General features: G+C 36.4%; 1 protein-coding gene across 1 annotated transcript in view; it reads right to left on the reverse strand.

Moving 5' to 3' along the window:
- Positions 1-6,154, reverse strand: part of LOC134384200 (guanylate-binding protein 4-like) — a 36,761-nt gene extending 30,607 nt beyond the window's left edge. The window contains 1 exon segment of the mRNA XM_063105790.1: positions 5,965-6,154. Within this exon segment, the coding sequence (XP_062961860.1) occupies positions 5,965-6,154 (190 nt within the window).
- Between the last annotated feature and the right edge of the window lie 9,961 nt (positions 6,155-16,115).

The following is a 16,115-nucleotide window of genomic DNA, read 5'->3' on the forward strand; positions in this document are numbered from 1 at the left end:
AATATAGCTGCCCGAGGACTTGGGGACCCATCCCTCATACCAGCATGCACAGGATGTCAAACATGGAGTCAAGTTACAAGATTTGCAGGTTTTGAGATTTAATGCCTGCTTAGCTGGGTTTCAGAGTTACTTGGGACTTGTTACCCCTTTCTTTTGGCCTATTTCTGACTTTTTGAATGGGAATATGTACCCTATGTTTGTCTCACCATTGTATCTTGGAAGTAGATAGCTTTTTTTGATTTCACAGATGGGACCTTGGGACTTTAGACTTTGAGTTGAAACAAGTTAAGACTTTGGGAATTAAGCAAACGTAAGTGTATGTGAAAAGGACATGAGTTTTGGGGGGTCAGGGGCAGAATGCTATGGATTAAATGCCCCCCAAAATTCACTGAAGCTTAAGTTGTGTCCTCCAAAGTTCCAGGTGTTGAAAACTTGGCCCCTATCATGACAGTGTTAAGGTGAGAAATCCTATCACGATAATTGAAAGATGGGTCATTGAAGAGGTGAGTAGATTGTTGGACCATGCTGTAGTGAATGGATTAATAATGGTGGTCTGGAATGTGGTTCTGAAGGCTTTAAAAGAAGAGCACATGAGAAGCTCTCTCTCTCTGCTCTGCTGTCTTCTGCCATGTGAGACCCCTATGTTGCTGTAAAGCCACCACCTAAGAAGACCCTCACTAGATGTGTTCCGGGACTTTGGACTTCTCAGTCTCTGAAACAGTAAGCAATAAATTTCCTTTTCTTATAAATCACCCAGTTCCAAGTATTTTGTTATATGCATCAGAAACAGACTAATACAATTTGCATTCATATGTAGAATTAGAGAGAGGGCTGAGATGAGAATTCGGTGTTTCTATTTATCTTCATGTAATGCCTCCTTTTTCTTACTTGGGGCTAGGTTAAGACAAGGCCACTTAAATGGAGAAGTCACTGACATGGGAAAGACAGTTTGATCAACCAGTCTAGTCCAGTTCTGCTGAAAAAGGCTTCCAGTAGCAGAATAGTAAGGATGGAGTCTTTAAATGCAATTGCAGAATTAATATTGTACAGCTCTCAATGCGTAGGTAATGAGACCCAACTTTTTGATGACAAAATTACTTAAGGTTTTGAAATAAATAGTAACAAAACAAAAAATATGTTTAGAAAAATGAGTGTGATATTGGAATAGAGGAGTAATTAGGAATTGAGATCCTGGAGTAGTTAGAAGGCTTCTGGGATTATAGAGGTTAGATAAACTCAGTGGCCCTTTAGTCCAATGACTCATTTTGTGGATAATGAAACTGAAACTCAGAAACTCTAACTGGTTGGCACACCTAGTTAAAAATAGTCTGCACTTCAAAACAAGCCTCCTGACTCTGGCCTGGTGTTATGTGGCCTACACTGACGTCGGCACAGGTCAGCAGTTTGTTGTAATGTGGTGGTCAACTAGGGTGGAAGTAGTAGACAAGAGAATGAAGGTAATGGATAAATTTTTGAGAGTTAATGGGTAGGAGAGTTAAGAAAGAGGGAGGAGGCAATGAGTCCTCCAAGGTTCTATATGTTGCTAAGGAAGGACTATAATTTCCAGCATGGTGGATAAGATTTATTTTTTATTTATCGTTAGCATATTCATTCTTACAAATCATGATATTTCTTTATGCCCTTTACCCTATCCAGGATATCCAGGAGGAATACAAACAGATTTATAACTTAAGATTTGGAGATATCAGTTGTCTTTGTTCCCCTCACATTTTCTCCTACTGATTCACTTTTTATTCTCTGCACCTTGGTCAGTGCTCCAGGAGGCTGGCTGTGTGGCCTATATCACGAGAGATTCCTTGCCCTACAACTTCTGGTATAGTTCACACAGTGGGAGAACCAGCAGGTGAATGGAAAACAGCATGTGTTATTTCACTCTCATCCTGCTGGCCCACGGTGTCTCAGTGGCTGTTCCTCTTCCTGAGGTCACAGCTTCTTTCATGCAGCACCATCCATAGCTCTGGTCCCTGACCTGCTCTGGTATGCATCCTCTGTTTGCCTGTCTGAGTTCAGGGTTGATAATGGCTTCTCTGTGATTGCTGTTGCATGCTTGGGCTACATTCTCACCTCGCACTGGTTCCCTTTACCCTCTCTAAGCCCTCGTAAATATTATGTCCATTAAACATTCTCAGTTACCCGTCAGGTGGAACACCCATGTGTTGCAGGACCTGGACTGATATATTAGTTTTGATTGTATTTTCTCCTCTCCCTCTCTCTCTCTCTCTCTCTCTCTCTCTCTCTCTCTCTGTCCTCTTTTTCTTTCTCCTCTTCAAGCAAATGATGAGTCTCCATTATTACCTCAAAAGGGACGATATGAGAGAAGGGAAGGCCGTAAATTATTGGGAGTATTCCACGCTTTTTTTCCTCAAAGGACTAATTCCACAATGGAAAGAGGACTTTCCCAGGAAACTATAGATGGTATATTTTATCTAACAGTCCAAGATATTAATCTGCCATATGCTAATGCTTCCTTCAAATGAGAATAGAAGTGGATGTGGTGAATTACATAGGGGAGCAGGGTCCAGTACGGCTGAAGCCATCCAGTCCCCACACACTGAGCTTTCTTCAAGGAAAGAGTACTAGGACATGGCTTGGTCTGCACTTTTCTACATAGAGGTAACATTTGATTGTTGGCTGATTGGTATAGAGTGAATACAACTTTCAGTGCCCCCAGTAAGAAAGGCGAGGAGTAACTATTGGTCACACTCTTAGTCATCACAGGTCAACAAATGAAAAGCAAGTCACTGCCAAGGAGAGAGCATTGTGACCTGACACTCCTCATGGATCTTGACTAGGATCCAGTCTCTTTCTGTCATTTCCATAATACGGAAGGGTGGCACAGTTACAAAATTCTGAGACCAGGGGATTTCCTCAGCAGAGCACAGGGAAATTGCCTCATTTTTAGTTGATGTCATATTGAGTAGAAAACAAAAATGATGTGTTGAAATGCCCTAACTAATGTTTATCTCTCATTTTATTTTTTTAGTCTTTAATCTCTCTAATAAAACCTATGATTTTATTTTGGGCAGACAATGAAAAGTGCTCTCCCCTGATTGGTCATAAAGAATTTCTTTAAGAAAAATATAAAATCAAAATATTTTGCTGTTAGCCAGTGGGAGATTGAAAACTAAAACGGGAGAAAGGGGGAAGGAGGAAATACTGTGAGAATGAAAAGAGAGAGAGAGGTGTAAATTTCCTGAGATTTTAGTGACATGCTGAGCCAGCAAGAAAGTAAGACCTTAAAATAATACATGGTGCATCATCTTAAACAAAAAGTCCTTTTTTCCCCCTAAAATGGCTGACTAGAAAGGTCCGGCACTAGTTCATTCCCCATGAAAAGAGACCAAAACAATAGACAAACATGTATTTTGACTGGAACCTGAGAAATCATGGTGCAGAGCACCAGGAGACTGAGGAGATTTTTGTGAAGCATGGAAGAAGGGAATGGCACCACACAGAGTAGAGAGCAGTGCATTCAGCCTCAGTCCTGCCACAGGGACCAGCCCAGGACCAAGTTGAGAGAAGGTAAGCTGGAAAAGACCCAAGCTATTCCCACCACTGCTACAAACGCCAGTGATCCCCACCTCATGGGAGTCCCCCAGTCTCTTTGGAACTCATGTTTGAAGTCACTCATCACCCACTCTCCCCCAGGCACGTAAGCAGACCTACTGAGTGAGAAATCCACTAAAGTGCAGCAGTTCCCCACATTTGTGGCCCACCTTGCATGGCCTGTGGGAGCTGAACCCACAAGTGCCCACACAGCCCACAGCTAACCTGGAGGCAACCCCACCTCCCACCAAAACCCTCCACACACTCACACAGGAACTGGCAGGGCCACAATTCCAGCTATTTGCAGCCTAGACCCCTGCACCAGAACGAGTGAGCCTGAATCCTTTGTCTGGAGGCACTGCCTGCATTCTACAGTGCTCACTTGGGTGCCAGTGGGGTTGGGGCACAAGCAGACAGTGACTGAACCCCCAGTGTCTGAAATCATGCAGCAGCCCCTCCGCAAGGCAGGTCTTTATAGTGCTTCTAGCTCAGCTAAACTCTTGCAGGTTCACATCAGGCTCAACAGTCATAAGGTAGCAGCTTTTCCTTCCTATACCAAACCTCCAGAGAGCTCCTGGGTCCTGCGTCATTCATACAGGCTTGCTCCAGGCTCAACAGCTGAGCCAGTGGCCCTCTACAGAGATCCCAGGACCTATCGTTTCAGTGTATATCTGCTCCAACACTAACAGCGGGCCAGGTAGGGGCTCTGATGCCCCAAGGCAGGCCTCTGAGAGCTGCTGACCTCAGCTGTACCCTTACAGGCTTGCATGAGGCTCAACAGCTGATCATTCAGTCACCTTCAGAGCTGTTAGGCCTTGCAACAGCTCTGTATAACTACTTCCAAACCACCAGCTGATTAGGTAGCTGCTTTTCCTCCCTACAGCACCCCTCTAGAAAGCTGCTGGGTCCTGCAGCATCCACACAGGCTTGCTCCAGGCTCAACAGCTGAGCCAGTAGCCCTCTACAGACCCACCAGGAACAGTATACATCTACCCACTGACAGCAGAGCACCCACCCCAACAAGAAACTTCCGAGGACTCCTCTGCCTAGACCACAAAGGCACCCACACACAACTGTAAGATTGAATACAGTTGAAGAAGTCACACAAAGTCTGCACTATTGCACTCACCCAGATAGAAACTTAAAGTGCTCAGCCAGACTGTCAATATAGAATACTTTTACAGGAAAAAAAAATCACTTAAAAAGTCACTTCTGATGGGCCGAGCCCGTGGCACACTTGGTAGAGTGCGGCACTGGGAGCGCAGCGACGCTCCCACCGCGGGTTCGGATCCTATATAGGAATGGCCGGTGCACTCACTGGCTGAGTGCCGGTCACGAAAAAGACAAAAAAAACAAAGTCACTTCTGGAATTAAAAGAAGTAACTACACCACCAGATATCAAAGCAGAGATATGAGAAGCATGAGAAAACAATGAAGCTTGATTCCATCCAAAAGAAGACTGCAATTCTCCAATACCAGACCCCAAACAACAGGAAATTGACAAACTTCACAAAATACAAAATACAAATGGAAAATACATCTTTTGGAATGTGCTCAAATTTTCGTGAGGCATATGTCATAAAAAAACAGTCTCCACATTAGTAAAAAGACTGTCTGTCATTCCCCAGTGGTGGTAAGGATGTGGAGAAATCTCAGTTATTTCTAATAAGCATGAAAACGGCACATACATTTTGAAAATCTGTTTGATATTATTTAGAAAGACTGAAGATACACACACCCTATGACCCAGCAATTCCATTTCTGGGCATATTACACAAGAGAAGTTTCAGAATCTGGTCACCAGGATAAAAGTACAAAATATTTATAATAGCCTAACTACAAAAAATGAAAAACCTAGAAATAATTTTCAATGGTAATCAACAATAAATGAAGAAATAAATTGTGGTACCTTCATAAAATGGTGAACTATAAAGTAGTGAAAATAAATTACAGATATACAGAAGATAGTAGATAATTTGTGCAAACTTCTTAATGAGACAAATATGCAGCATAGAAAAGAATACATGCAATATAATATTATCCACACATAGTTGAAGGACAAAGCGACTAAACTGTTTTTTAGAAATACATACATAGACTGTAAGAACAGAGAGGAAGAATTGCCGTGAAATAAAAATATTGGTGAGCTCTAGTGAGGGTGTGAGACAGTGTGTTCTAGATCTACAGAACAAGATAGGGTTGGGAGAACTCTTTACTATTGAAGAAAAGTGTGAGATTTCATAGACAGATGAGGTTGAGCTTATAAGTTTAGAGTTGAGAAATCAAGTTTTCTTCATTGGGAGGGGGTAGCCTCTTCCTAAAGATGACTTTACATTAGGTGTGATTAACCTGTATTATATCATTGGTTCTAAGCAAATAGCCCCGGACAACACTCACCATGATTCTGTCCTGCCAGGCAGTTCATTAGGTAGGATTTTCCTGTTCGATACATCCCTGCAATGGCCACCACCACCACAGGCTGTGATATCTTGTGAAGAATCTGTAAGGCTTCTGGATTCATTGTCAGCTGCTCTTCCTTGTTTTCCACTAAACAAATGGGGGCCATCATGGCGAATTCAGATGTCATGGTCTCCTGTAACCCAGAAAAGCTACTCAGTATATTACAAGACCACCCAGTCATCTCTAATGGTTATTCAGGAAACGTGTTTATTAGCTTCATGCTTGGGGATGTGTATATAAGCATCCTAGTTTCCTTATATTTCTAAGGGAAAAGTGTTTAGCTAACACTGACAGATCATAGAATTTTTTCTCTATCATGCCTATAATCCCTGATGATATTGATGGTGACCAATAGGAGATTACTAATCTCTAAAAACCTATTTTTATGATATCAGATGAAATGTGCATGCATGCATGGGAAAAAAGAGCACTAAAAATGGTAATAATATGATTTATTATATGTCAACTATAACTCTATAAAGTAAAAAAAGAAAATTTCTTGAAAAATAATATTGTAGTGAATAAATCCCTGTGCATGTTGAGGCCTGTACAGATGCTATTGGTTCTTACAAGAGCCCTAAATGTTAAATAATTTTACTAATTTTTAATAGATGAGTAAAGGTAATATAAATAGGCTGAATGGTTTGTTAGTGGTTTTAGTGTCTGTCAGTGGCAGAAGCAAGATTTGAACAGTGATCAACCTGGTTTGCTACACTACCTGCTACAAAAACTTATCTATCAGAGTCAACATCCTCAAATAAACATCTTTTTATATTTGATATGTTTCTTAATAGAGCAACTGCAGGAGCTTTCTGATTAATCACATACGAAGTTTTTATGATGCATAGTGTAGTACAAATGAATACTGCTATAACTACAGCATCATCTTATAAACTACTGAGGTATTTTGTCATTAGGGACTTCATATAACCTTATAAAGGCATGAATCTAATAATATCTTGTCTCATGTATTACCTTTATGCATTTATTAATAGTCTATTTGATGAGCTTGATGCCATGCTCAATACCAGAATAAAAAGTATATTTATATTCTTTATATCTTAGATTTTACATTTATGTCTATATCTTAGATTTTATATTTATATCTACATCTTAGATTTTAATTTAATTTCATATGCTAGAATGTATATTAAGTAGGACTTGACTCATCCGTGGGTAATAGAAAAGTCTCAGAAAACTTGCTTAAAAGCTAAAAGTATATATTTTTCTCTTATGTGAGTCAAAAGGACAAGAGGTCATAGTTCTGCTTCGCAGAGTCACCAAGGGCACTGGTGCCTTCTGTGTACTGTTTACCCATCCTTTAACATGCCACCTCATGCTAAAAGATGGCTCACATCACATGTACCTTCTATCCAGCAAAAGAAGGATGGAGGGAAGTGGTTTGGCCTCTCCCTTAGAGACACCTCCTGGATGCTAGATCTCACACATATCACTATGACTCAAACTGCATTTCCTAGAATTGCCTCACATTGCCAAGCCATCCGCAAAAAAGGTAGAGATATTTAATTTCTCTAGTGGGTTGCTACGTACCTATATAAAAATCAAGTATTCTTTAACAATGGGAGGAGAAGGGAATGGATATTGGAAGATAAATAGAAGTCTCTGCTCCAGTAACCATGAGTATCTCAAGAACACAGGGTCCATTTTGGCAAATAGATGATATATCCTCGATTGAAATATAAGCAGAAAAATTTTTATAATAGACGTATGGACATGATGGTGTCAAAGTAAAAAGATGAATAATGTAATATAGATTGAAAGAGGAAAACATCGACAACATTTTTAAAAGAGGCACTGAGAGACAGGAAGATAGATAGGGACTGACTGACATAAATGGAAAGAAAGGGATGACTAATTAATTTAGTTAATAAATTAACTTTAAAAAGCAGCATGATGTAATGTGTTTGGAGAGAACTGCCTGGATTTAAATGCTGAATCCATGCTTTACTGCCAAAGAGAAGATCTTGGGGGAAAAAAAGATGGGTGGGGAACATATTACCTATAGAGGAACATGGGTATGAGTTACATCAGACTTCACTTCAGAAACCAAGTAAGCAAGGAGAGAATAAAGTGAAATATTTAAACTGTTAAAAGATAAAAACCACCAATCTAGAATTCTGTATCCAGTGAAATTATTTTCAAAAATGAAGGAGAAATACTTTCTCAGACAAACTGAGGAAAATTTGTGACTAGTAGGCCTGCCTTACAAGAAATAGTAAAAGTGTTCTTCAGAGAGAAGGAAAATGACATCAGATCTATATAAAGAAAGGAAGAGCATCAGAAAAGAAATAAAGGTAAAATAAACTATTAATTTGCTTGTTCTTAATTTGTCCAATAGATAAAACACTTTGTTCAAAGTAATAACAGCAACAATGTATCAGGTGATTATAGCATATGGAAAAGTGAAATAAATGGCAAGCATGTTATAAATAATGGAGGGAGGAATTGGGATTCTCTGTTATAATGTAACTGCAATACCCATGATTCTGTACAGTGTTATTTGATAGCAGACTTAAATTAGTTGTAGATACATACTGAAAGATCTTCAGGAATCAGTATTTTTTTAATATAATCAATATATTCAGAGGGAAGAGCAAATAAAATGATATAAAATGCTCAATTAAAACCAGAGAAGGCAGAAAATGAGGGGAAGGTTAGAAAGAAAGAATAAGTTTAATGAATGAAAAATAGTCACAAACAAGGTAGATATAAATAACATAATATCAATAATTACTTTAAATAAAAATAGTCTAAACACAACAATTAAAATACAGAGATTGATAGAATAGAAAAAAATCTAAGATCTAACTATGTTTTCTAAAGAAAACCTACTTTAATATAAAGGTACAGATAGATTAAAAAGTAAAAGAATTGAGAAAGATATACCACACTAACACCAATCATAGCTGTATAAATAGCTGTATAAATTTCAGACAAAGCCTACTTTAGAACAAGGAAAATTACCAGGGATAAAGAAGGGAATTACATAATGATAAAAGCACCAATGCACCAAGAAGACATAACATCCTTAATATGTATGCCTCTAACAAAAGTGTCTCAAAGTACATGATAGAAAAACTGGTAGAACTGCAAAGAGAAATAGACAAATCCACTATTACAGTTGGGGATTTCAACAAATGTCTACCAGTAATTCACAAATCCAAAAGGCATAAAATCAAAAACAATATAGTTGACCTCAACAGTACCACCAATCAACTGGATGTAACTGACATTTATAGAATATTTCAACAAGAGCAGAATACCCTTTTTTTTCCATCTCAAGTGAAACGTTCAGCAAGATATGAGCATCAACATGATGCTCAAAGGTCATGCTCAAAAAAAAATAAATAAATAAAGATACAGCTACCATTGTGCACACAAGGAGAAATGGACAATCTGGTTTTTTATTCTGTTCTTATTTTTAATTTACAAATCATTATACATGTTTATGGGGTACAATGTGATGTTGTGATACATGTATACATTGTGGAATGATTATGTCAAGATAAATAACATATCCATCATCTCACATATTATCATTTTTTTTTTAGTGAGAACATTTAAAATCTGTTCTTTTAGCAATTGTAAAAATATACAATAGAATATTATTAACGATGGTCACCTTGCTGTGCAATAAATCTTGAAAACGTATTGCTTTTGTCTAACTGGAAGTTTGTACCTTTTGGTCAACTTCTGCCCATTCCTTCCCTCCATCCCCCCATCTCTCTGACTCTGGCAATCAGCATTCTGTTCACTACTTTTATAAATATTTATCTTTCCATGGCTAGCTTATAACACTTAGCATCATGTATTTCAGGTTCATCCATGTTGTCACAAATGTCAGAATTCATTTCTTTTTTGTGGCTGAATAGTATTTCATTGTGTGTATATATCACATTTTATTTATTCATTCACTTGTTAATGGATATTAAGGTTGATTCTATATCCTGCCTAATGTGAATAATGATGCAATGAACATGACAGTAGATATATCTTTGACATAATGATATTATTTATTTTTGGAAATACACCCAGAAGTGAGATTGCTGGGTCACGTGTTAATTCTATTTTTAGTTTTTTGAGAAAGCTACATACCATTTTCCATGATGGCTTTATCAATTTATGTTCCCACCAACAGTGTACTGGAGTTCCCTTTTCTCCGCATCCTCACTAACACTTGTTATCTTTCATTTTTTTGATAATAGCCATTCTAACAGGTGTGAGGTGACATCTCAATGTAGTTTTACTTTGCATTTCCCTTATGATTAGTGGTGTCAAGCACCCTATTATGTATCTGTTGGTCATTTGTATTCTTTTGAGAAATATCTATTCAGATTCTTTTCCCTTTTATAATTGGGTTATTTGTTTTCTTACTAATTGGTTGTTTGATTTCCTACATATTTTGAATATTAACTCCTTATCAGATATAAGGTTTGCAAATACTTTCTACCTCTCACTAGATTGTCTCTTCACTCTGTTGTTTTCTTGGCTGTGCAGAAGCTTTTTAGTTTAATGCGGTCTTATTTGTCTATTTTTGCTTTTGTTGCAGGTGCTATTGATGTCAAATCCAAAAAATCATTGCCAAGATCAATGTCAAAAAGATTTCTCACACGTTTTCTTCTAGGAGTTTTACAGGTTTGGGTCTTCCATTTAGGTTTTTAAAAAATTTTAAGCTGATATTTGTGTATAGTGTAAAATAAGGGTCCAATTTTATTCTTTTGTCTATGAATATCCAGTTTTCCCAGCACCATATATTTTATTTATTTATTTATTTATTTATATTTTTGAAACATAGTTGATTGTACATATCTGTGGGGTACAGAATTGAATATCAATACTTGTGTGCAATATGTGATGTTCAAATCAGGATAATTAGTATGTTTAACATTATACAATGTAATCATTTTGCATAGCCCTTTACCAATTCCTCCTTTACCCTCCTTTCCCTTCTCCCCTTTCCTACCTCTGGTAACATTGGTTCTGTTCTCTCCTTTTGAAATTTCAAAGTATTATTGTGATCATTGCACTTTCTTTCTTTTAAAAAAAATTATTTGTTTATTTTTTAGCTCTTACTTATGAATAAGGACATGTAGTATTTCTCTTTCTGTCCCTGGCTTATTTCACTTAACATAATTTTCTCTAAGTTTATCCATGTTGCTACTAATGGCAGGATTTCACTCTTTTTCGTGGCAGAATAGTATTCCATTGTGTAAATATCCCACACTTTCCTTATCCAGTCATCCATCGATGCACATTTAGGTTGGTTGCAACTCTTGACTATTGTAAATAAAGCTATGGTAAACATGAGAATGCATGTATCCCTTTGACATGGTGATTTCCATTCCTTTGTGTATATACCTAGCAGTGGGATGGCTGGATAATATGGCAGTTCTATCTTTAGTTGTTTGAAGAACCTCCATTCCATTTTCCATGATGGGTTCTCCAATGCTGAGTGCATATATATTTACGATTGTTATATCTTCTTGCTGGATAGATCCCTTTATCATTATATAGTGGACTTCTTTGTCTCTTATTATAGTTTTTGTTTTAATATCTATTTTATCCAATATAAGAATAGCTACTCCTGCCCATTTTTGATTTCCATTCCAGCATCCTTTATTGAATAGATTATTTTTTCACCTTCTTGGTGACCTTGTCAAAAATTAGCTGAGAAATCTCTTTGACACTGGTTTTGGCAATGATCTTTTGGATTTGACACCAAAAGTGCTGGCAACAAAAATGGAAATAAGTGGGACTACATCAAACTAAAAATCTTCACAGCAAAAGAAACAATCAACAAAATGAAAAGAGTTGGAGAAAATGTTTGCAAAGCTTATATGTGACAAGGAATTAATATCCAATAAATATAAGGAACTCAGAAAGCTCCTTAAGCAAAAAAATACCCCCAAAATATTCAAAAATGGACAAAGGACTTGAATTGACATTTTCCAAAGCAAATGTCCATTTGGCAAGGAGGTACTATGTGAAAAAGTGTTTAATATATCTAATTATCAGAGAAATTCAATTCAGAAACACAAGATGTCACCTAATATGTTTTAGGATGTCTGTTATAAAAAAGGGAAGAGATAAGAAGTGTTTTCAAGGGTATGGAGAATAGGAAACTTTTGTACACTGCTGGTAGAAATGAAAATTGTTTTAGCCACTGTAGAAAAGAGCATGGAGCTTCTTCAAAAAATTAAAAATAGAACTACCATATGATCTATTAATACTTCTGCTTCATATATACTCAAAGGAAATGAAATCATCACCTCATAGAGATTATTGCGCTGCCATATTCATTGTATTATTTTTGTCACAACAGCCAAGATAAAGAAATAATGTAAGTGTTCATCAGCAGATGAATTGATATAGAAATTTTGGTATATATATATGCACACACACACACACACACACACACAATGGGTCATAATTCAGCCTTAAAAAGGAGATATTTCAATTTGTGACAACATGGATAAACTTGGAAGACATTATGCCAAGTGAAATAAGCAAGACTCAGAACGAAAGATACTGTGTGATCTCACTTATATTCAGAATGTAAAAAAGAAAAAGAAAAAGAAAATAAAGATGAATGTAGAGAAACAGAATAGAATGGTAGTTACCAGGGGCCCAGAGGGAGAGGAAATAGGGAGAATGTCAAAAAAGTACAGACTTTTTAGTTATATAGAATGAATAAGTCTAGAGATCTAACGTGCAACATGAAGACTATAGCTAATAATATTGTATTGTATACTAAAAATTTCCCAAGAGATTAGATTTTAGGTGCTCTTACCACAAAAATAGGAACTATGGAAGCTGATGGAGAGGATAATTTGCTTAACTGTAGTAATCATTTCAGCAGGCAATCATATATGTATATTAAAACATCATGTTGTACACCTTAAATATACACTATAAAAAAAGACACAAGACCATCTAGATGAGCACCACAATAAGTTAAATACTTATGTATACATGTAACAAAATATGCACAAGACCTTTATGAGGAAAACTACAACTATGATGAAAGAAATCAAAAAAAGATCTGAATAAAAGGGGAAAAATTCCACAGCCAAGAAAAAGAAGACAGTATTTTTAAGACGTCATTTCCTCCCAAGTTGTTCTATAGATTAAACACAATCCCGTTCAAAAACCCAGCAAGTCATTTTGTAGATACTGTCAAACTGATTCCAAAGTTTACACGGAAAGGCAGAAGACACAGAATTGTCAACACAATACTCAAGAAACAAAGCACAGTTGGAGGCCTGACAGTAGACGGTATCCATCTTAAAGACTTCCTGTAAAGTTACAGTAACCAAGATAGCTACAGTCCAAAAAAAAAAAAAAAAAAAGATAAAATCAGTCAGTGGAATGGACTAGAGAGCCCAGAAATATATCCACCCCAATATAATCAACTGAGCTTTGACAAAGGAGCAAAGAAAATTCAATGGAAAAAAGGAGTCTTTTCAAAAATGGTGCTAGAACAACTGGACATCTATATGTCAGAAAATGAATCTAGACATAGATCTTATACCTTTCAGAGAAATTAAATCAAAAAGGATCAAATGCTAAAATGTAAAATTCAAAACTATAAAACTTCTAGAAGATAATGTAAGAGAAAATCTAGCTGACCTTGGATTTGGATTTGGTGATAAGTTTTCAAGTAAAACACCAAGTTCATAATCCATTAAAGAAAAAAGAGGCAAATTGGAAATTATTAAAATTAAAAACTTCTGCTTTTTGGAAAACAATGTTAAAAGAATGAGGAAACAAGTCACACTCTTGGAGAAAATATTTGCAAAACATATATCTGCTTAAGGACTTGTATCCAAAATATACAAAGAACTCTTACTACTCAACAAAAAGAAAACAAATGACCCAATTTAAAAATGTGCAAAAATCTAGAGTGTTTTAGAAATATGGGCAAAATTTTTTAAATGGGCAAAAGAACTTCACCAAAGAAGTTATACAGATGAAAAATAAGCATGTGAAAAGATGCTCCACATCATATGTCATTTGGGAATTGTAGGTTGAAGCAACAATGAGATACCTCTACACATGCCTATAATAAGGGCCAAAATTCAAAACACCACCAAATGCTGGTGAGGATGTGGAATGGTAGGAATTATCATTTATTGCTGATGGGAATGCAAAATGAAACACCCACTTTGGAAGAGAGTTTGACAGATTCTTGCAAAAGTAAACATATTCCTTCTACCATATGATTCAGCAATTGTGCTCCATGGAATTTACCCAAATGTGTTTTAAAAAACTATGTTCACACAAAAAACCTGCCAACAAATGTTTATATCAGCTTTAGTCATAATTGCAAAAGCTTATAAGCAATCAAGATGTTCTTCAGTAGGTGAATGGATAAATAAACTGTGGAACATCCAGATAATGAACTATTATTAAGTGCTAAAAAAAAAAAAAAATGATCTATTTAGGCAGGCAAAAAAGGTAGGAGGAAACTTAAATGCATAATGCTAAGTGAAAGAAGCCAGTCTGAAAGAACCTTCATACTGTATGATTCTAACTAAATGACAATCTGGAAAAGGAAAAAAATATAGACACTGAAAAAAAAAATCAGTCGTTATTAGGGGTTCAAGATTCAAGGTGAAAAAGAGAGGGATGAATATCTGAGGCACAGGGGATTTTTAGGGCAGTGAAATTATCCTGTATGATACCGTAATGGAAGGAGCGTGCTATTATGGATTTGTCAAAACCTATAGAACTGTAAAACACAGATTGAACCTTAATGTAAACTGTGGACTTTAGTTAATAATAATGCAACAATATTGGCTCATTAAAGGTAACAAATGTACCACACTATGGCAAGATGTTAATGATAGGGAAATCTTTGTTGGTGAGTTTATGGAACTCTCTATCTGCTCAATTATTCTGTAAATCCAAAACTGTACTAAAAACAAACCTTATGAATTATTTTCCAGAAATTTACCAGCCATGCAAAGTAACAAGAAAATACAATCCAAAATGAGGAGATAAATAAGTCAATGAAAACAGAACTTACACATGTAGAATTAGAAAAGCATATTAAAATACAGATGTTATTATAACCATATTCTGTATGTTCAAAAATTAAGGAAAGATTTGGAAGATATACAAAAGAATTTTTTGCATATTAAGACAAGTGCATGAATGAATGCAGCACTGAAGTCAGTATGATGTGTTTGGAACAAGAATTAGTATGATGTTTGGCATGCCACTTAACCATCTTGAAGCCCATTTTCTAAAATATGGAAAAAGTAAAATTTAGTTCCTAGGGTTATGTTGGGGCTGTGAGTAGATAATGAATATCACTATACTTGGTTGTCAAAAGAGAGAACAAGAGGAGAGAAAAACATGGGAAAGAAAAAAAGAAAAAGATTAAGAGTAGGAGGAAAAGAACAAGAGTTCTAGAGAGGAAGTTGTTAAAAGAAAATATCTATATTTCCAACCACACACTTCTAGATTTCTGTTTTGTTTTGTTTCCATTTGAAGGAGCAGAGGGAGAAGCTGACAGAGAGAGAGCAGTCGGATAAGCAAGTGATGAATAAAGCTAATGCTTTATCAAGGAATCCAAGCAGAGAAAAATGTTTCCGGAAGGTGGGGTCAAAATTGCCCAAGAGTGTAAAGAAGACAAGATTAGCAAAAATGTTGCCTTTAGCGATATACAATAGGAGATACTTAAAAGAAGCAGCCCTCTAGTAAAACAGTGGGGCAGAATTAGACTTTACAAGGGATAAGGAGTTAAGTGGGCACTAAGAAATTGGATCTCATGGGTTTGGAATATTTCTAAAGAAAGAAAACTACCTGGAAAAAATGTACAGGCATGTGATTAAAATTACGGTTTTTCAAGAATCTTCATCGTCTTTCACTCCGGGTTACAGTTTTTTCTTTTTTTGTCTTAAACAGTTTTGTCAGAGGGCTTTTACATTGTATTTGACTTAATGTACTTTCCTTCTCATGAAAATAACACATTTGTAGTCCTTTCAGTTTCTTAATAGCAGTCAGAGCAGTATTGAGCTCATCGGAAACAATGGTAATTTATTTGTGTTCCCCAATCAACA

This window comes from Cynocephalus volans, chromosome 8 (genome assembly GCF_027409185.1).
Source record: "Cynocephalus volans isolate mCynVol1 chromosome 8, mCynVol1.pri, whole genome shotgun sequence".
NCBI lineage: Eukaryota > Metazoa > Chordata > Mammalia > Dermoptera > Cynocephalidae > Cynocephalus > Cynocephalus volans.